The 21,955-nt window shown below is 33.2% G+C and overlaps 2 protein-coding genes across 3 annotated transcripts in view; both read right to left on the bottom strand.

Moving 5' to 3' along the window:
- Window positions 1-65: 65 nt before the first annotated feature.
- Window positions 66-2,512, bottom strand: LOC123718664 (transmembrane protease serine 12-like). Of its 2 annotated transcripts, none has more exons than XM_045675355.1 (6): window positions 2,327-2,512; window positions 1,633-1,824; window positions 962-1,075; window positions 689-760; window positions 303-431; window positions 66-236 (listed from the first exon to the last, which is right to left on the bottom strand). In XM_045675355.1, exons 1-6 carry the CDS (start codon window positions 2,502-2,504, stop codon window positions 88-90), a joined length of 834 nt encoding a protein of 277 aa, XP_045531311.1. In that variant the 5' UTR covers window positions 2,505-2,512; the 3' UTR covers window positions 66-87. The 2 variants fall into 2 exon arrangements, with proteins under 2 accessions (XP_045531311.1, XP_045531312.1); XM_045675356.1 differs by having other exon boundaries at window positions 66-221.
- Window positions 2,513-3,223: 711 nt separating this feature from the next.
- LOC123718600 (bestrophin-4) overlaps window positions 3,224-21,955 on the bottom strand; it is a 32,844-nt gene continuing 14,112 nt past the window's right edge. Inside the window, exons 4-12 of the mRNA XM_045675249.1 lie at window positions 9,454-9,583; window positions 8,988-9,226; window positions 8,509-8,637; window positions 8,077-8,184; window positions 6,673-6,903; window positions 6,285-6,549; window positions 5,276-5,421; window positions 4,823-4,973; window positions 3,224-4,504 (exon numbers count right to left, since the gene is read on the bottom strand). Of these exons, the coding sequence (XP_045531205.1) occupies window positions 4,245-4,504; window positions 4,823-4,973; window positions 5,276-5,421; window positions 6,285-6,549; window positions 6,673-6,903; window positions 8,077-8,184; window positions 8,509-8,637; window positions 8,988-9,226; window positions 9,454-9,583 (1,659 nt within the window). The 3' untranslated portion in view covers window positions 3,224-4,244. The remainder of the gene's footprint in view (window positions 4,505-4,822; window positions 4,974-5,275; window positions 5,422-6,284; window positions 6,550-6,672; window positions 6,904-8,076; window positions 8,185-8,508; window positions 8,638-8,987; window positions 9,227-9,453; window positions 9,584-21,955) is intronic.

Below are 21,955 nucleotides of genomic sequence, written 5' to 3'. Positions count from 1 at the left end.
AAAATCTATTCTACTCGAAATGTGATTTGCATGTTTACATAAATAATACAATTTTATTAAAAAGGTTAATTGTATCTATTAATTTTATTAAGTAATTTCATAGAAAACGATTGTGTCAATCCATTCTGAATAAAATGTAACGTTCAGTATAACACAAGGGAGCCGATAAGTATTTCGCTCGCCCCAGGAATATATACCCACGACTTCTTTATTTAGCATAACTAACGCTCCATACACTGTAAGGAAAAATCTTTTTATTTTACTTTTATTGATATGTACCGAAAATATCAAACCAAAGTTACCCAATGTTGGTTTGTCCTTAGGTATAATGCAGTATTCATAGCTTCGTACATCTCCTATAACCGAAAGATCTTCAATACATGTCTCTCTCTTTATGTATGATGCATCGTAAATTAATAATTTGTTGGAGCCTAAAACATAATTTAATACATTTAGTAAATCAATAATGCGTTTGTCAATGCCAAACCAAACGAATTTCTGAGTATTGTTTTATTTAAGGAGACTTAATCATATTTAGAGATGATAAGAAGATAAGTAGAGGAGTGGCGGAAGGTTTTATGTATTACATAGCTATTCGTTCTGGCATTGTGTTTTGTAGGCCCACAAGTTTTTTTTCCTTTCAGAACAAGATAACTGACGTTTTCTTTTCAAATAATTTCATACACACCTTCAATTTTTTCTCTTGTGATTATCCGTAGATTGAATGAGCTATGTTCCAAATTAACATAATCTAAATTAACTGAAAAATTTCCACGTAGATTAGCAATAAAACATAATTTGTAATGTTCGTAAAACTTACAAAAAAATATTTATTAACTATTAGTACGGAGTAGTTATTATAGATTTTCACTAGATATGAAATAGAATTCTGATTATGATATAATATATCCTATTTCTCTATATTATACAATTTGTTTTATTATTAATTATGTTTACTAACCCAGAAACTGTTGTAATGGGATCGTATCGACGTGTTCAAATAATCCGATATTATTGCTAAAAGTATCTTTGTCGAAATGTGGGTGTGGCACGCTACGTTTTATTTTGGTGGTATCTTAAATTTTATATATAAGATATAATATACAACATATTAATAAGCCGTTTTAATATTATAAACTATAGTTTTTTAATGTATTTATTGTCATATAAAAGAGCAGACGTACCTAATAAAGCTTTTGTAAAGCAATGAATCCGGATATAAATATCCAGTCTTTTTGAATTCGATTTAGAGTTTTCGTATATATATTAAGTACATTCAAACTTCTAAACTGTTTTAATGAATTTTGGCAGATGGACATCTTCAAGTAAGTTCTATTAGGGTCGCAGATGACCGAATACTGTGTACGTAGTGTAAGATTTATCTCGAGACTTAGTGTGATTTATGATTTCCCTATTGGTATAATTCTGCACTTATATTCAATCAACACTCTCCAAAGTTAAGCAAAACGTCTCGCCAAACATATTGACTTATGGAAATATTTCTATAACGCGCAGAAGTCCTTTTAAAATAGAAGTATGTATCTATGTCTCCTAACCAAGTATTTTACCAACCGACTAACCACGAACCTAACTATAAGGGTATACTTATTATATTATATTACAAATACAGACATATCGTATCCTGTCCATAATCAATCCTCCATCTCATCAGCATAAAAGCTAGTTCTGGATGGGTTCGTATAACGACACAGTTCGCAGGAGAGATCGACCACTTGGTTCGAAGGAGCATGGAGTTACATACTGTCACTATTGGTGTTACATCCAAATAAACTACACCAATTGATGGATAATCTTGAACGTTATCTGTAATATTATATTCCATTATTTTAAAACGAAGTACGCAACTATTTCGAACTTTTATGAAACGGATTTAATCGAGAGTGTTGGCCTAGTGGCTTCAACATGCGTCTTTGCACCTATGGAATTTCTTTCTATGTGCGCATTTAACATTCGCTCGAACGGTGAAGGCCAACATCGTGAGGAAACCAACATGCCTTAGACCCTGCCTCCTGTACCAGACAGACGCCGACGTGGCTGATGATTAAATCAATATTCGTTCAAGCGCTTAAATCACTTGATAAAGTATTTTTAATCAGTTATAAATTCGGTTAATAAATTCCGCAAGAATGAATGATTTATTAACCGAATTCATAACTAATGGAATGGTTCATTTTAGTAATAACAAACAATGCCCAAAATGCCTTATAATCATGTGGAAACCTAAAAGTTTTTTGTGGCAGCTATTATAATATGTACAGTTCACAATAGGATTGCGTGATACAAATGATATGTAGCAAAAATTTACCTTTGTTGCCAGAGCGTCGTGTGTTACCTGCACTCTTTTCGGTATGGTTAACGACATATAAATGAATTATAAATATTATAAGCATAAATAAAATTGCAACAAACACGAGAACTATGTGGAAGAAAATACATTTCTCTCCTCTTGTAAATTTTGAATGAGGTGGATCATTTACATGCATGTCAACGGTAAAACATCAACCATCTGGATTACCCATTTTTTAGGACCCACGCTATGCTCACTTCGAACGGATATAGTATTTTCATAGTAATAGTATATCTAAGGAACGTTTTAACAGTATATATAATACTTATCAGTTATATACATATATTTTGGTGGATGCACCGCGTCGCCGCTGCGTTCGATGGTTTCAATCGATCGCACAGGTATATGTCGCGGCTGAATTAAGTTTTATATATATATACAGTATGCGTCCTGTCGCCCTGAACTTCTCTACAAATGACCTTATTCAACTGAATGCTAGAGCTCGTCACATAAACGGCGGATTTCAAAATTTGCGTTGTGTTTCACTCAACGTTACTCCGTTACAACGTTTCACTTACGTTGCAAAAGTACGCCTCTCTTACCGCTAGCCTCACGGCTTACCGAGAAATTTGGGTTTAAAGTTTAAAATCGGCGCTGAGACACCCTGTTTTTGATGTAAACAGCTGCAGCCCTACGCCATTATAGAAATAAATATATAAAAATGCACCGTTTCAAATAAAGTATCGCATGTATCGCAGCGTAAACACAATGTCACAGAAAGAGACTAAAAGTACTTTAGTCAAATAATTAATCCATAGATTCATAAAACCAATGAATGACTGTGTTTCTGACATATCTACATGAAAATCGAAATCCTTAAGTTGAAAAACATCAATAAAATAAAATACCTTTTAACTCAATATATATAATTACATTATAGTAAAATTCAAAATCCCTAAGCACCTTAATTGGACGGAATTATCAGAGGTACATTATTCTTAATATATGCGCGCTATATTATATAAACCAATCTTACGACGACAATACTTGTAATAAAATATTAACATAGATAATTCAGAGCTGACACTAAGCGCGCGACGTCCACAGTCAGTGTCTTTCATAATATATTAGGAACTAAGTACTTACATTAGGACATTGGACGGTTTACTATAAAAGTAAACATAAAATTTATAAAGAGCTTTAAAAAGGCAATTAAAATATATAAAAAAACACACAAATTGCAAATACGTGATGTAAGAATATGACGATTTTAATAAATGTATATTTACAATTTTATTTATGTTACTAGCTCCAAGATTCTCCAAGATCCAAGTTATTAACATTTCTCAATAGAGATACAAAATAAATTCTCTTTATCATTAATAAAAATATTTTCTTAATCTTCACTAACCTATTTGATTTTATATATCTAGTACGGCTTGCAACACTTATATTAATTAAAAGTGGCACAATAATAATTCATAATATAATAAAAATATTGTCAATGTCTTACGAATCATAAACATGATTGAATTTCAATTTATATTTGTATCATGTATTATAAAACATGTATTTATAATCAGTTAAAATCTCACTTAGTTCGTCCGAAGCCACCTTGCATACTTAAATTTCTCGCCGATTAGATAACACATAACCCATTATGTAAAAAAAATTCGTGAATCTCAATAAATGTTTACGTTGTAGAAGTTGTTCATGTTGATAACTATCGATCCATTACAGCTTTTCACTTTTAGCAATTGTTTAGCCAAAGAATAACAGCTTTGTACTACATAAATGGAATGTATGTATATAAATCGGGATTGCCACAATCATTTGAATGAGAACTATTTCACGGTAGGGTTAAGTTGGCACATCACTACCACTGTGGCTACGAAGTATTTCCTGTGAAAGTTAGCTAGTCAATTGTATATGGGTATCAAACATAGACTTCGCCGCGTTTCGAACCGTTAAGGCTACTTTTCATGTTCGTGGGCGCGCCATTTCCGCTGTGTTCGCTGTCACGGTCAGAAGGTAGTTCTACAACAGTGGCTCTAGTAGCTTGTGGCGTGGAGGCTCGATCGACCTGGGGCGTCGATGGAGCAGTTGACATTACGACTGCACTCAACTGATTGACGTTCATAGGTGTTAGCGTTACCGAAGATATAATACTATTAGTGTTCAACATAGCGGGTAGCCCTGAAAACCAAAAAATCAATGTATAATAATAATTCTAACTGTGTTCAAGGGTTTTAGCAAGATCTTTATTTCATATAAAATTTTAATTAGTGTTTACTTCGATTAAATTGAGTGATTTAAAAATATAACAATGTAATGTAAATTTAATGTAATCTCTATTTAGCTTTTTTTTAAATCTGAAAAAAATACTTTGCCTTACCGGAAATCGAACCGGGTTAAACGCTATGTTAATAACCAAACACTTAGTTCACAGGTTAGTAGCATTTGTATGACATATCATAAGTTACTATACTTAAGTAGAGTATTTGATTACAATACCTTGAGCTAAATTCGGTGATAGTACCGCTTGCGCCAGCGCAGTGGTCCCAGGCTGGCCAGCGTGAAGCGTGTTGTTTACTGAGCCGCTATCTAGTTCTTCTATAGGTGACAGTACTAAGGCACCCAGCACTGGAACCTCGTTTTGGTAGCCCTTATACAAAATATTTATTGATAACCTTATTAATTCGTAAAGCACGGGTAACAACACGAGGTGCCCGGGATACAAATCACTCCAGCTTCACCGGGCGTTGCCAATCGTATAGCCATTTGTCGCGACTACTGGACTCGGATGCAACCGATGGGGGGGCGGTTGGGCAGCGCATGCGTGGATCGAGATACTTTACGCACTACATGACACATATTTAATTATCGGCGGCAAGTTTAGGAGTCATAGTTGGTGGATACAAGGATTACACTTTTCAAATTTAGTTTTATTAAATAATTAAAATTTACCTGGTGTGCCATTATAACACCCATATTAGGCATCCCCATCGTAAGATGATTCTCTCTGTCTATAACTTCCTTTGTAACTTCTGGAGTTGGAATACGGGGCCTATTTCTAAGGGTTATGGGAATAGCTGAACCATTACTTCGTTGGCCTGAGAAAGAATATATTATTAATAAAAAAAATGTCGGCTGTTGGCTCTGCCATTTGAGAATATTATGTCTTAATAACTAGAGTAAAGTTAGTTAACATACGGTTTTTACCCTTAAGACGCGCGTTTAAAAGCGGGTTATGCACAACGACAACTTTACCTACCTCTAATAAGAAAAGGTATAAATAAAAATGTTTAAAGACACGGCAGAATTGTGCCCTCTAGTTACGTCTTTATACAATCCAAATGTCAATTAATACAATACAATAATCTCATTGCAAACAAACGAGAACGTTCGGAGGCAATCAGTCAATTACGTAACAATATAAAATGTTATTATAAACAATATTCCGTAAAATGAATAATATATAATAACAATAGATGATATATATTTATACAATGTTGGAATGTTTACAGCTAATACAAAATCACTTATGCAAGTGATTTGTATTACAGCATAAATAGGATTGTTATTTTTAAAGAATGCGTTTTTATGCTTAAAAACGTATGAAATTTATACGGAGTTTTATTAAAAACAGAAATAAGGATTGTTGTTTAATATATTAGTGTATCTCTTTTAAGCAGATATACTTTTTATTTTTTATAATTTAAAAATTTAGGTTTAAATTCGGACTTACCGATAAGAGAGATTAGAATTATTCAAAAAATTAGGTATTTCTTTCGTTAGAGGTCGCTCCAAAATCAATGTCCTTTTTACGCGTATGTGACGTACATATCCCATCGAACACGGTTACTACGTTTAGCCAAAAGACGAATAATTGATATTTTAGAAGACATCTTTTTTAAAACAAAGTCCTACTACAAACTAAAGTCGAGTGAGTTTTTCTAAATGTATCAATACTGACCATGTTTTGAGTTTTGTCTAAGTTGCCCTCTTCCCGACTTGCGTCCAACCAGTCTCTCATACAAAGACATTTTATGGTGCGAAGTGGTAGGCGTAGCTGTCTGCCCTGCCTCTGGACTTGAATAGACAACTGAGTTAAGGCGGTTTCTTCCAAACAATCCACCAGAAGAATATGCTGTTGATGCTGATCGGACAGAATCCACTCGAGATATTTGTCGTTGAAACCAGTTTTTTCTTCTCTCCACTATAGGTGTATCCACACTTTCCTATAAAAGTGATTCAAAGATACAGCTACATGCATTTTACGAGTCGTATTTTTTGACGAGATTATTTAATATTATACTATATTATTCAAATAACTGATTCGTTTAAATATCAGGAATACCTACATAATCCGCATATGTTTCATCATGGCTCTTCCTTGGTATATTGACATTGGCGTAAACCGAATCCTCAGCCTTCACCTTGTAGTGGTCAGCAGAACAAGGGGGTTCGTGGCGTCTATAGTGTTCCGATGCAACGGTATAAGGCAGGTCTTTGGGCACCACCTCCTCCCAATATTGGTCTTTTAATAGTTCCGGATGTTCTTCGTGCATTTCATCCACAATCATGTAGGCAGCCTGGAATTACAAGGGATGGAAATTAATAAAGGTCTTTATCGAACCGATTATTCACGGGCCGGACTCGTTATTGGTAAGAGTTTATAATATTTATGTATTTCGCTAAAATAACTCCAAAGGGATTTCGACGAGAGGGTTGTTCTATCGAGTAAGTTCTTCTGCCAGGTAATATTGTGGAAACATTTAAACACTCAAAAGTACGCGTAATTAGATTTCACATGTTACCCATTATGGTCTAACTTCCTATTTTAAACCATACGTATAGGGTCGTAGCGCCACTGAATTATTATTATTTTAGTAACTACGTATATGATGGTATTTACATTATCAAGGGTAGAATTCTGTAGTCTAATGTGAAAATATTTTTTAAATAATTTCATTAAACAACAAAGAACTCAAACACACGCCAAATATGTTTTAAGAATTTGTTTCGTTTTGCTCCATGACTACAAATGAATATTGTTTTTTTCGTTTGCTTGTAATATTAGCAAAAACTAATAAATTGCTCTACCTCAATTTTTTTGCTATATTAATATACGTGAATCTTCGTAGCTCGTAGCGAAGGTACTCATTACATAGTAATTACTAGTTATTAATTATAGTTGATGCAAACTCTATACAGATATTATTATACGAATTACGATCTAATCGCAATAATTGTTTACTGTCAGTATATTATGAAGCTTATTGCTGAATAATTATTTTTATGTAATGATACCATTATTCATAGAAAATTTAAGCGGCTGATACACTGATGAAAAAGTAAGCGAATTTATGACTACAAATGTTCATGGTTTAACTAGGTCAATTGAATAATAGTCACGCGTCTCCCAATTTTGAATCGTCACTATAGAGAATACATCAATAAAAATCACTCAACGATGTGTGCCAGGAAGAGAAGGCTGATCACCTACGTGTCTATTACAAAAAGCTGATCATTTATCACGAAAGAGATACATAAATCTGAAGGCCAGACCTAACCAGTGCGCCACTGGTTTATGTTCTGGTATATCACAATATATTATGATCAGAATATAAGAGATGTCTGTTATAATAATATCATTTCTATAGGTTATTTTTCGAAGTAGCTCTTTAATATAATAGTGTTACATCGTACTTTAATAGTCCTTAGTATTTTTTTAAAAATATATATATGTTAAAAGCTTTACATACTTTAATGTGTCGGTCGATCAACCAATTGAGTTCAATGTCGTCGTCGTCTTCGCCAAAGGGATTAATTAGAACTTCGGCTACTTTTAACCATCCCACGTAGAAACAGAACTGTAACACAGAAAATCGATTTATAACACCAAACGGTATTAAAAAAGACTAGTACAAAATACTAGCCATTTAAGTATAAAGTAGTAAAAGCTTTTAATATGTTGGTCTCCGTTATGGGAACGTCTCTTCTCAACATCTCTTTGAAAGATCATAATCCGCTAGCTGGTTTTGATATCCACCTTTTTTTAGTTAGTTAGTTTAGTAAGGCACGAAAAAGTCTCAAAAGTCAGACTTACACCGAAAGGCTGGCAAACATATATAAATATAAATTTGGTTACATTCCTGAACTTGCTATTAGCATGCGAGGACTTCTCTCAATCTTACCTGAAGAGCAGTAAATAACGGGAAGTAGACGTCAGGCTCGTATTTTGAAGTACTTCCAGGGGCTGGTGGAATCAGCTGACGACCCATAAGTGCGGCTACAAAGTATGTGTATAGAGCCAAAGTAACGACCTAAAAATATTGGACAGAGGAATATAGACTATAAATTGTGAGACGGAGGTAAATTAGTACAGTAGAATTGTATAAAAAATATGTAAAATAATGCATAAAATACACGCCCTAATAAGCCACGTGGACATAATATGCTATACAAATTGCATCGTCACCATTTTATGTAAATACCGTGCATTGTATGATTAACTTTTTATGGACGATTTGAAGGTAATTGATTCTGTTTGTATTTATGATTCGTAGAAACCATAGGTTAAAGTAGTAAACGATAACTCACCTCATAAGTTCAATTTAATTCCTTAAGGCTTTTAACATTGTAAATAAGCGGAATAAGAATATATATAGCTTACCTGCGTATAAACCAGTGGTACACATACAGTATCATAACCAATAAGGGCCCCAAGACGACGTCTTATATCCGAAAGCTCTACTAATAGCGTTTGAACGATGTGATCACTAGTTATAAGTCCTTCCTTTCTCGCCCTATTGATGATATTCGTAGCCCAAACCAGGGGCATCCAATATTTAGACATAGGACTCTTCCCATCCATTTTCTCGAACACTTTACGCTCACTTTCAAGCATGAGTCCTATAACAAAACTGTATTATTATTAAAATAACAAAACATATGTATGTATATAACCGCGTTATATAAATTAGATTTAGCTGAATTATTGCACAATAGTTTATTATGTGGTTAGAAGTAGTATTTACTATATATTAAAGAGACTGGCAATTTAAATTTAAATCGTACGAGATAAAAATTTATAACTAGATAGATGTAAATTTCTAACATGTAGTGATAAAGAAACTCACCAGAATCAACAACATGTTGCCAAGTTGGAAATCGTCTTTTTACTCGTAGGGATACTCTCTGAAGAGTTATCACATAAGCTAATATCGCGTATCTAACTATATTTCTCCTCATCAGCCTTCCAGTTTCATCCTGTTATCAATAAGGTCACAGATAAGACAATACAAAAACATAGGTGACTCAATACCTTTTGAACTTTGTTATCCTTGGCCATTCGACTAATAAAATGATGAGATGAAATGAAATAAAGGAACAAAATATATTTTTTTGCTGTATGTTGATTATTAGATTTGTATATTGCGAGACCTTATTTGCCTAAATACCGCATAGAGATATGACCGAACGTACTCTTACCTAATACGCTTAAAGGGGAAGAGAGATTTATAAACCTTCCTTAACAGGATTTTTTATCTCTAACAAGTCTCTTTCTTGCCTAATTAAAATCCGATGCCTAGTTAGTGTCTTAATGTACTGATAGCGGGAAGCGACTAGGTTAGGTTTTAGGGGGATACTCCATAGCCTATAATCGCTATAGAGATGCATACACAGCTTTACAGCTTTCAAATTTAATTATTCGATAATGCAGAGAGTCATATATTCCCCATGCATATGTAATGACACGGAACATCAGCAATAAATAAGGATTCCAACTCATTTATTATTAGAAAATCAATAGATAGGTCATAATTGATTATATAACATTTACGATTGTAAATATAATTAACAATTCATAAATGATTATGGCTTTATGTAACGTCAATTAAATTATCTTAGGTAATCAATATTTTTTAAACGTTTACCTAGATCTACGCGTCCAATTTATTATACCGAAATCAGTTGATTTCGATTGTATAATTTATTAGGAGGACTCTGTTTATTATTAATTTATTAGTGTTTCAATTAATATATACACATTTAAGAAAATTGTTTATAAATCATTCTAATTTCTTCATTTTCAAACTTATACTATTTTAATTGCGTATATAAAATATTAAAATAATTAGTTTATTTAAGCAACATCACTCAACATTAATAGAACAAATTAACCTTGTTTTTAAAGTATTATTTCTACACCTGTTATAACAATAACGAATACTTATTTATAAGTAATACTCATGGTTTACTTTTGGTGAAAATTTACTACATTTTTTAAACTTTTCATAATATCTAGGCCCGCGGTGTGTATGTCGAAACCTATGTAAGCTAGGCCAATTATTGACGAGATTGCCAGTTGGTGCTGAATTTGCTTTTATTTTTGATGAGATAATAATTTCAATGTATATGTAACTCATTACATTCTATGACAACCTTATGTATTAGATATTAAATGGTCGTGAAGCATCAGTAATATGTAAATATTTTTCTTCAGAAGTAGTTACTTATTATGATCTGTGTCTAATTGTGAACTAACGTAATAAAATACTTACAATTGAATATATACATTTATTAGCTAGGATTACCAAAGCGTTTAAATTAGAAAAAGGTACGTAATAATGTCAAGAAAACTTCGATGTCATAGGTTACTAGTTGTGTAGCATCTCTAATCTATCTATAAGAATAAAAATTAATTGAAAAATATGTTGCTAAGCTCAAAACTTAAAGATCGCAAAAATTTGTTGTTTCATTGATTCCTTGAACTCTGAGGAAGACTTTTATAGAACTTGAAAAAAATCGAAAAGTTTGTTTTATTTAGTACATAGGTTTTTGTGAAGTGAAAAGTGAAGGGGAAGGGAAGTGTAACAAAATATTCCATATGTTAGTATGTATTTCATAGTAGATGATAATCATATTAAGGCGTAACAGAGTTCGCGGGGGCTATTTCAATAAAATAATAGTATATTATACATTTAAATTTTAATGAAAATTTAATTAATTATAATAAAATAATATTATTTTCATTGGTTACAATTGGTTTTAACACCTAAGGTGTTACCACATATCGTGGTTAATCCGATCGAGAATTCTCAATTATATACTGAAGTTATATAAAGTTGTCAGAAAAATATACAAAATACAATAACTTCATTCTTTTGTAGAAATAAATTATAATAAATCGTGGTAATATCATATCAAAGATTTATATAATATTAGAAATTTAACATGATATCTTCTGTGTGTGATGATTGCGTAAACTGTTTGACATGAGTACATATGTGTATTTAAACACAGCTAGACAGATCTAGATACGAGATGAAAGGTGTCAATCCCGGATACTGTACATACAGGGGGGTGTTATACTGTTTCGTCATATGCCTTTATGATACTTATAACGTAATCTAAGGAACTCATTCCAATCACGAGGCCTCTTGATAGAAATAGGCAATGGTGAATCTATGCTAACCTTGGAAAGTATCTTGCTAGAGGCGTCTCTTAGTGAGTCTCGTCATGGACTCCTGACCGTGAGGATATTTACAGATTCTATATAAAATCTTTGCAAATCGGTACATATATTATACACACAAATTTCACTATGACCCCGAATTCTAGATCCGTCACTGAATAAAAGTGTGAAAACACAAAAAAATCTGACGAAAAATGACTTTGCAATAATTTAGATTTGAATTCACAGACAATTGCAATTTGATGCGAAATAAACATATTGGCAAAAAAAACCTGATCATAACTTGAGTTGACATAACATTTACATGACTACGGATAAAGAAGCTATTTAAACGTATAAGAAAGGAAATATCAATGGATGCCAGGTCTGGCTATTGCCAATATTTTGTAGTCGGCACTGACGAGATATTGCATGCAGGTATCCTTCTGTGAGCATGAGACGCTACAGAAGAAAGCTGCAGAACGAGGAAGAGAGCACTCTAGGACGAATCCTAGGGTAAGAAGATGCGGAGTAAATAGGTGAAGATATATCCATCTCCTACCTCCTATCTAGTATGTACTGCAGAGGTTATAAGTGTAACAAGTATGCCTCAAAGCCCAGGTAGAATGACCCTGGAGCCTCTCTAACGCGGTGTCTGAATAGCAGACAGTCTGGTGTAGGTTGATTGGCAAATGAATTTCCATCTCGGATATAATAAAATGGTCTGACAATAATTTAGTTATAGCTAGCTTATACTCCTTAAATAATGCATAACCTTCACCTCAACTCTAAGCTGCCTTAATAAGACTGGAGGAAGTTACAAATTAAAAGAACAGCACGACACCCACAGTTGGCGTCAGCAAAATAATTTTCAATAAACTGCGCGTACACAAAAATTTCCAGACTTATACATTTGATAATGACCTTTGGTACCTTTGTAAGACGTAACAAGTTTTTACGATAATTAAACAGTAAAGTATATTAACCATATTTTGTTTAAAATTTTAAGTACTTTTGGAATGTTTGCATGACGTTTCATCAGAATAATTACTATTTTGTAAATAGGAAATCTTTAATTAATTAAAAAATAGTTGGTAAAATAAAGTCAGTAATTTTCATTTAACTATTACATCTTTAGATAAAAATATTCCAACCTCCGAACATACACATAATTGTCAAATGGTAATAAGATTTTATCGAAGCCTTCTGTATTGATGTATTTTATTAAACATGTATTATACTGTACTGTGCAAAGGAACGTCAAAGCGTTAACTATATTCATGATCTAAGGATGTATGAATGACATTTTATATCCTTTGAACCAGTTATCTTGAGTGTTATAATTAGCTTGCCGTACAGAGCAGAAACTTTTTATAATACTTAAAACGTCATAGTTTGTCGAATAAGGTTGTATGTAGCATACTTTGTTGTTCCTTTCCTGTGGTTACTTTATGTTATTATTACAATATAAATACGGATAGATTACTTGTTTATAAGAAGTTGCTTGTGCTTTGATATTGTATAAATAAACAATTTGCCTTGAAAGTTATACTATTATCATGAATGAATTTAAAAATAATTAAAGGACATTAAATTATTTGTTAGGTCATACTGATAGTCAAATAGAATTTTTTGTAAAAATTAATCAATCGTCAGCGAGCGATCTACACCATTGTCTTTGCTTTACAATTATTTCAAAGACGAGTTATCTACTCTACTAACAAGCTCTTAAATATATTTTTTTATAGTACAGGGGGCAAAAACGGGCAGGAAGCTCACCTGGTGTTAAGTAGTACCGTCGCGCATGGACACTCTCAATGCCAGAGCGCTTGCGAGTGCGTTGCCGGCTTTTAAGTATTGGTAGGCTCTTTTCTTGAAGGACCTTAAGTCGAATTGGTTCGGAAAAATTTTAGTGGGCAGGTGGTTCCACATAGCGTTGGTGCGCAGAAAAAATTGCCTTGAAAAGCGCTCGTGGAACGGCGGACGTCGAGGTGATACAGGTGGAATTTCGTATTTAGCCTCTGAAAACTCTCCATGGTAAATCCGCTAGAAGATGCAGAGTGAACCCACATCGCTACGCAACGCCAAAGGATCAAGCCGCTCGTATTGGGATTAGTCATCGACGATTCGAACCGCTCTTCTTTGAATACGGTCAAGTGGAAGGAGCTGGAACCGGGGAGCTCCCGCCCAGAGGTGAGAACAGTATTCCATGTGGGGCCGAATTTGCGCTTTATAGAGTTGCAAGCGGTGGCAAGGAGTGAAGTACCGTCTCGCCTTACTGAGCACATCAAGCTTTTTGGAGGCTAATTTAACCTTACCCTCCAAATGCTATGTCAAAATATTCCCATAAATATAGTAGATTTATAATTGCTTTGAGGTGGCTTAATTAAATACAACGCTTGAATGATCAGAACATTGAAATATTTTGCTGTTGAACCCATGGACGATTCTAATTATCGGATTATGTTATGTATGTATTTATGATATGTATTTTCAAATTGACTTATATTCTTTTTTATAGACCAGAGGGCAAATGGTAATTTACCCAACGTCAACTGATACAGCTCATGGAAAATTTCACTCATATCGCCACTCGATGGACTGGTTACACATAGTGGTGGGCAATAGATACGGACATCGAGTTAGTGGAGGAGGACCCAAGGTGGAATTTGGTGTTTTTTTTATTACTACAACTGTTAACATACGCTTTTAATCATTACTCATGTTGATCTCCATCTACTGATTAAGGAAGAAGGTTATCTAATATATAAATTCACTAACACTCTCTGAATACAAATAGATTATTAGTATCTTAAAGAGACTTTGCAACTTACAAATATCAAAATAACACCCGAAAATTATAAGGTAAGGCAAATAAGGGTACCTTAAAAGGCGTTTTAAGACAACCTTGGATGTGGTATAATAAAAATTAAAACAAAACATGTTCAATCAAAGCTCATTCTGTACTTTAGAGATGAAAGTAGAAAGAATATACAGAAGGCTATCCAAGAAAGGCTGGTTTAGCAAGGGGACACATCAAAATATGTCTGGACACAATGTTTGACCTTATATTTGGAACACCCATGATGGTACCACTGAATTACCCTGATAATAGATGCCGAAGTTTGTTTGTTGCTGTAATATATTTAATAAATACGTAAAGTCTATAAAAAACATCATCGTGTAATGGTAATAGCAATTATTTAGGTATTAACTGTACATTCCGAAATCAAACCAACGTGTCTTTTGACGAACGCTATTAATAAAATATACAACTTTATTTAACATATCGACAGTAATTATGGTATTGCTTTATACAATGACAGACTAACTTATAACTATCTTTATATAAACGACGATTATGTAGTATAATTAATTTTTAAGATTTATAGATTCCCTTAGATTCAGAGTCACTGCACCCTCAATGGAGCACTTTTGCATTTACCACATCGATATTTTCATAAGGGATACTAAATTGGAACGTTATACTTAGTGTATACAAATGTGATTTTAATGTACAACACGCATCAAGAATAAATGTCTAATTTTAGGTATATGGGTATGAAATAAACAAAAGTAAATTGTCATAACAGAGTTATTATACCTATTTAATTTACAATGTAATCCTTAAGAAAATGTTCAAGTGACAAACAATACAACGCTTTGCTTCTGTTATGATGTAAGTTTTGTTGTGTTATTGTATTTATAAGATTACATAAATGAAGTTATATTATTTAATTTAAATTCTAATAAGGAAAATAAGGAAGTTTAACTCGAAAATAAGTAGCAAAACTTGATCATTAGATAATATATTTGGAAACGAAATAAAAATAGAATTTATACAATTAAGGTATTTGTCGTTCCTACTAATTGGCAAACATTTTGTCAAATTAAAAACCCAGATGCCAACCAACCATGTTTATATGTGCGCATGTAGAGTAATAAGCTTAAAATTAACCTACGATCAATCATGGAGAATTCATTAAGTATTTAGAGAGATTCTTTTTTTAAGAAACAAGAAAAGAGACTGAGACAATAAGAAATTCGAATCAAAACAATCTTTGTATGCTTGTGATAGTCCAATTATAGACCAACGACCGAATTAACGCCGGAGACATCGCAGGTCACAGCTTCTGCTGTAGAAACCAGTGGAGGACGAGGATATATCTTCTATTGTCTAGTTCCAATTAATATCCCGTTGCTACCTGCTCTATGAAACCAATCAGCGTTTTCACACATTAGTTAACAATTTCATTAAGTTTCAAGCATCACCACAGAAGAGTTCTCTACTATAATTTATAATTACTAATAGTTTACCGATTTGGTTGTAATTAAATATTATTTATAATCAAATATAATACGACTCTGACTCCTAACACCAATTTTCAGTTAATATTAATGTGGAAATTGAATGAATTGTAATAGTTAAAGTAACATCAGTTCATGATCATGGTCAATGGTCAGGATCAGACAATTTCGACTGTACTCGTTTTAATCGACTCGGTAAAGACCTAATCATAGACTTTCTATTAAGTCTATAAATAAAAATACATAAGTAACTCAATTTTGTAGGGAACAAATTTTTGCCTAACTTTGTTTTTAACTGTAGTAGGGATAAAATGAGACTAACCTTACCTAACTCTGTTTATTAAGCTTTGTTTAAACCCGTCAAGTTCCGAACCGTGAGGTTTTAATGTACCATAGAGTGATATGGACTTGCAATTTGCGGGATTATCGTTTTTAAATATGTATATTTCGTTTAATTTCGTATATTTATTTAATAACAATAATTAAATGCTTTAACACGTGATGAAGAGCATGATATAAAGGTAAGATTGCCTTAAAAAAATCTTAGCAAATTAATAGAGTGACGGAGAGTTTTCAGTCCTTCTCGTCCGTTCTATGTCCTTGATTTGAGAACTTGCAGTAAATTTGAATTTAGAACCATATTTTTATTTACATGATATTTTGATTTCAAATATACACAGCGAGGTTTTGGTTAGTCAGTAGGCACTTGACTGAATTAGATATAATATTGGCCTGGGTTTAATTTACGAAATATGATTTAATTATCTCATTAGATAATTGTATTGTCTTTTGTTGACATAGCTGTTACACATTAAGTAAAACACTTTCTGAACGGATTGTAGCTGACTATGTATTATTATTAAAAACTTGTAATTATTTACATAATTCTAAATTTTATAAAAAAAATCCGACGTTTCGCGTGCTTTTCAGCGTGCGTGGTCACGGTGATTGAAGACAAAAGGTGTTAAATGTCAAAAGTATCACAGTCATCTTTTAGTCAATATCGACTTCGGGGCAATAAATACAGATAACACAACTTTATCTGCAGCAGTGATAATTTTTATTAAAAATTTAGAATTATGTAAATAATTATAAGTTTTTCATAATAACACATAGCTTCAATCCGTTCAAGAAGTGTTTTTCTTCATTAGATAGTTGTTTAAAATAAAACACGATGTCACGCCATTGAGGCAAGAGACCATTGACCGAGATGCAGGTGCATTTTTGTACAATTAATACGAACTTACTACCAGCATCGCCATCACGAAACGATTAAGACGGTTGTACCGTAACAATATAATTTGTAAGAAATAATAAATTCTTTTATGTAATTTAATTTCTGTATCTCGCGAGTAGCGCACTTTTTAGAAGATGTTCACAATTATGTAAGTTTAATATTATAACTCTTATGTTATTCTGAAAATTCATAATTCATTCAAATTCTTTTAAATGCTTATTCAAACGTTCTCTTTCAAACATCTACTTTGTCTCAAGCATTGCTCTCTATTCTCTTCGGTGGATTTGGAGTATGCATGATAACAAGTGTAGCTTTTCCGACGTTCATAAATCTAGCATTCTGGTAGGTAAAATCATAATCTTCTCATCCTTATCTTAAAGGTCTAAATCTACAAACAACAAGATTGCTAATTAAACAGACTTGCCTTCTAACGTCATCTTTCAAAGGAGCTGGGATGATCATCTTTGTAAATCTGAATTCCAAAACTTATTAGGTCACACCGCGCGGGGCTGGTGGTAGTAGCGTCTAGGGAAGCCGGTCATAACATAATGCATGACGTTCTCCCAACACTGGCATCCTTTTTGACCCTGAATCACTTCGAATTACCAACAACCCTCGCTTAAGAGTGCCTATACGTAATCCGCATAAGTCACTGTGGCATTGAAGTAAATATCCTTGGACACTGTGACCTCCATGGCCATGTCATACGTCACTCTCTTGCCTCCGTCAATATCTCAGCCATATTGAACCCATCTGGCATTTAGATGACAAGGAGCCGGGTAGTACGTCCTTGAAACCTTGGAGTTAGCCACGTCTCACCTCCATTAGACAAGCACAAAAGATAGCGCGGCCAAAGAGCAGACGGAATAACCGGCTAAAATAGATGAGCCTTCCTTACAACTATGATTTCGTACCCTTGGCCGTGGGTTATAAGTTCACAGGCGCTAATTAAAAATATATCGGTGACCCCAGAGCTGATACTTTCTTCACTCAACGAATAAATACCACAATGCTACGAGGAAATGCTGCCAGAATTAAAGATACACTGCGAAAGACATCATTTTTTTAAATTATTTTAGTTATCTAACTATCTATTTTTAATTATTATTATTACTATGTAATACTCTAAATTGCCGGATTCCGTCATCTTTTCTAGTAACGAACTGAGTGCTAAAACTTGGTCTATCTGTTGGGACGGAAACCACATTGATATTGACCAATTGTATTCTCGACAAATGGCTGAAGCGAATGATAAATTAGGTTAGCTCTCCGACGTAATTTAACGTGTCATCGTATCTTTAATATCATATTATTAACTTTAAATGCGGTATTAAGTAGCATGCCTCTGTTATTATGGCAGTTGGTACGTGTCACCTTTCTTATGTGAGGGTATGATTACTCCCGAGTTAGAATGTTTTGGCATTCTTTCATCAATCCACAACCTCTCTATAAGCGTGTGGAGGAAACAAACAAGACTGGGGCCGCCGTGTTTTAAGAGTCTTTACGGTATTCCATCGTATCATCCTCTTTGGCTCCTCCCTATCCTTTGGTTCAAAAGACTTGGATCGCGGATGCAGATTATTCAGCTCTTAGTCGTCCGTCAGGTGTAACATTTTCATTAGTAGTAGTTCCATTAAGCAGTTTACTGAAGTGCCCGGCCCATATTTTCAGAATACCATGGAGGTCATTTACAATTTTACCATCTTAGGTTGGGCAACCCCCATGGTACACCTCCACGCTCTGTAAAGAAAGGGGAGCAAGAAACCCCTTTGTCGTGGAAGACGTAACATTTGAACAATGCGAGGAGTTTGTTTACTTGGGCTCAACTAGTGATAATAATCCCAGCTGAGAGAATCGCTGCTACTTTGGCCTTCGTAGATATTTCCCATCGCGACTTCTGATAAAGAATAACAAGCTTGTTCTGTACAAAACTGCTCACATAGGGTTTTAAAACCTGGCCCCTTAGCAAAAAAGACGAGATTGCTCTCCTTATTTTCGAGCGGAAGATTCTTCGAAGAATCATTAGTCCTGTTTGCGACGACGGTGTTTGGCGTATTCGGTATAATGTAGAACTTTATAACATCCTTAACGTCGCCAACATTGTCCAATTTTTAAATGCTCAAGTGGTCAAGGAACATGTGCACCGAATGGCGGTCGACCTGAAGCTCCTTACTGAAGTCACAACCCATTGACAAGAGAAAACCCGGCAGACCAAGGCTGCGTTGGTGGGATGAAGTAGTCAATGACCTCGAAACAATATGGGTTCAAAGTTATGTGCGAGGAGCACTGACGAAGTATACTTGAGGAGCCTAAGGGTCATATGGGTCTGTATTGCCATTGATGATGCAATACACTAAATTTTTTAAATAAGTTATGATAGTATCCGGCTATTTATTATGTATTCTTATTAAATGTCTATGCATATTCTATATAAAAGTTACCAGCCGTCAGTCAAATTCCAACCTTGAAAATGATAGTTTTACATGCGAACGTAAGCATTGTTAAAAAGGGATAATCGATAATCATTACAATTGTAATTAACGAATAATATATTTTCTCAATTACCGTAAACATATTTTGTTTTGTGAATATTTAAACTTATTTAGTTTTTTTGATAATAAGTAATAAAATTAACCAAAAACCTATGTGATAATAAATTATCAGTAAACTATTTATGTATAAAAGTATTTGTCCTAAATCATGTATTAAAAATAAGCATATTTTTTACATCTCTAAACCGAAGTCTCAAATGTTTTTATGGAAGAATTTGCAAGTCAGAAGCTCGTTATATTGTCTCATCAATTGTTATATTCTCGCATACAACTCTTAATAATGTGAAATATCAAACGTTCCTTTTAATACAGTATAGTTCGAGTTTAATTTAACGAATTTGGACAAACGGGTATTGATACTTTGAACTGCTAAACATAAAGAGTAATCATATGATTTGAACACAAAATGTCGTCGCCTTAATTGAGACTTTCAAAAGTGACTGGATATTATATTTATTATATTTTTAGCAGTTATATATACGTAGGCTTCTTTATCGTCCCAATCAAGACACAATTTATTTATTTTGTTATAGGACATGTAGCAAACACCAATAATCACTATTATATACTATTTTTTTATCTCTACAGGTACTGATGACTCGATAACATTGACTGCAATTCTTCATTTGACTTCCATTGTTTATTTTTTTGCACGTTTATATAACACTAATTATATTTAACATCGAGTCGAATTCTACTCAAAAACACGTTTTATAATTATTTTGTTGGTAGTAAGGCAGAACTTGAATTTACTTTTATTGGTTTCGTAGGAGTATATTTCGAAATTGAATCCTTTAAATGTGAGGTAAATATAGAAAATATCGGTCTTGACATATACGATTTTTTCCCTCAATATGAGCCCTTAATACATATAACCTACAAACTAAACTATTTAATCTGCTTGGAACGATATAAATCCTTATTATCCATATATAATCCGATACCTTTACTTAATATATAGCTAAGAGTTAAATTTATTTTATAGAATGGTGCGCAAATGTCAGTTTCAAATTTAAACAAAACGTATCGATAGTCCATTTATATAAATATAGAAAGATGAATGTCGAAAATTTATATCAAAGAAATTGATCGATACTTCATTAATACACCACGAACTAACAGAAAACTCTATTATTGAAAATTTTAAATCAATAAGTACGGTTGAACCAGCCAATAATTAAGCTTTGATGATTTGATATATTCATATAATTGTACGTACAAGCGTTTACGTGACGTGATATTGTATTTGTGACCTTATATTTATTGTTTTGTATGGCAGTAGGCTGTAACGAGCCACTAATTAATGTTCGCATTAAAGATTTATTAAGAAGGCTGACCAGATCTTTTCATCTTTATGGACGTTATTATATACAATTAACAATAATAATACTGCAAAATCACATAGCACATATGCTGCAAGTGATTAGGTTCAAAGTACACTGTAAAATGTCTAAGACTAAAAGCCTGTTTTCCTACAGCTTAAACAAATCTGTTAATTCTTATTTTAAAAATTCACTCGTTAGTCCGACCTCCACAGACTAAAGCGTTTCGTCGGCAGCCGTGGTATTCGTACTCATTATTATGTTTGCGAAACAGTAGGTAGTTCTATCAGACGGGAAAAGGAAATCTCTTGACGGTAGCCTCACATTTTTAGACTATTGTTATTTTATGGTAGTCGAAATCTAGATAGTAAATTAAAGAATATATACACATATTATTATTAATAGTTGTTTAAAGTCTAGTTAATAGTAAATTTTTGTAAGGAAACAAGCCCAACCTCCAATATGTATGTTTAGATTTTAACTTATTCATGAAATATATTTGTCATAAATTATAAGGACACTAGCTATAATATAAGTATGTTTTAGAAAAACAACAATAGCTCCTGCGTCAGACGTGAACAATCATACGGCATAAAATATTCTCGCAGAAAAAAAAATGCCCAATTAATATTATAACTTGTGAAATCCTTGGTATTTTACCTTGTCTGTGATTCTCTCTATTGATTGCAAAATGTTTTAAACTTTTAATTTATTTGTTCAACTCTTAACACGTAATTATGATTTATATTTTATCTTCTCGACAGC

The sequence above is a fragment of the Pieris brassicae genome, chromosome Z, assembly GCF_905147105.1.
Source record: "Pieris brassicae chromosome Z, ilPieBrab1.1, whole genome shotgun sequence".
NCBI lineage: Eukaryota > Metazoa > Arthropoda > Insecta > Lepidoptera > Pieridae > Pieris > Pieris brassicae.
Note: the sequence above shows the minus strand (reverse complement) of the source record. Positions and strands in the feature narration are given on the sequence as shown.

What these genes read in the sequence shown, in the direction of transcription:
- LOC123718664 (XM_045675355.1), bottom strand. Translation starts at nt 2,504, where the DNA reads ATGCATGTAAATGATCCACCTCATTCAAAATTTACAAGAGGAGAGAAA. An exon ending in TTATGGACAGGATACGATAT is followed by an intron (nt 1,076 to 1,632) that starts GTCTGTATTTGT and finishes ATAAAATTTAAG; the next exon opens with ATACCACCAAAATAAAACGT. An exon ending in CACAAGAGAAAAAATTGAAG is followed by an intron (nt 432 to 688) that starts GTGTGTATGAAA and finishes ATTATGTTTTAG; the next exon opens with GCTCCAACAAATTATTAATT.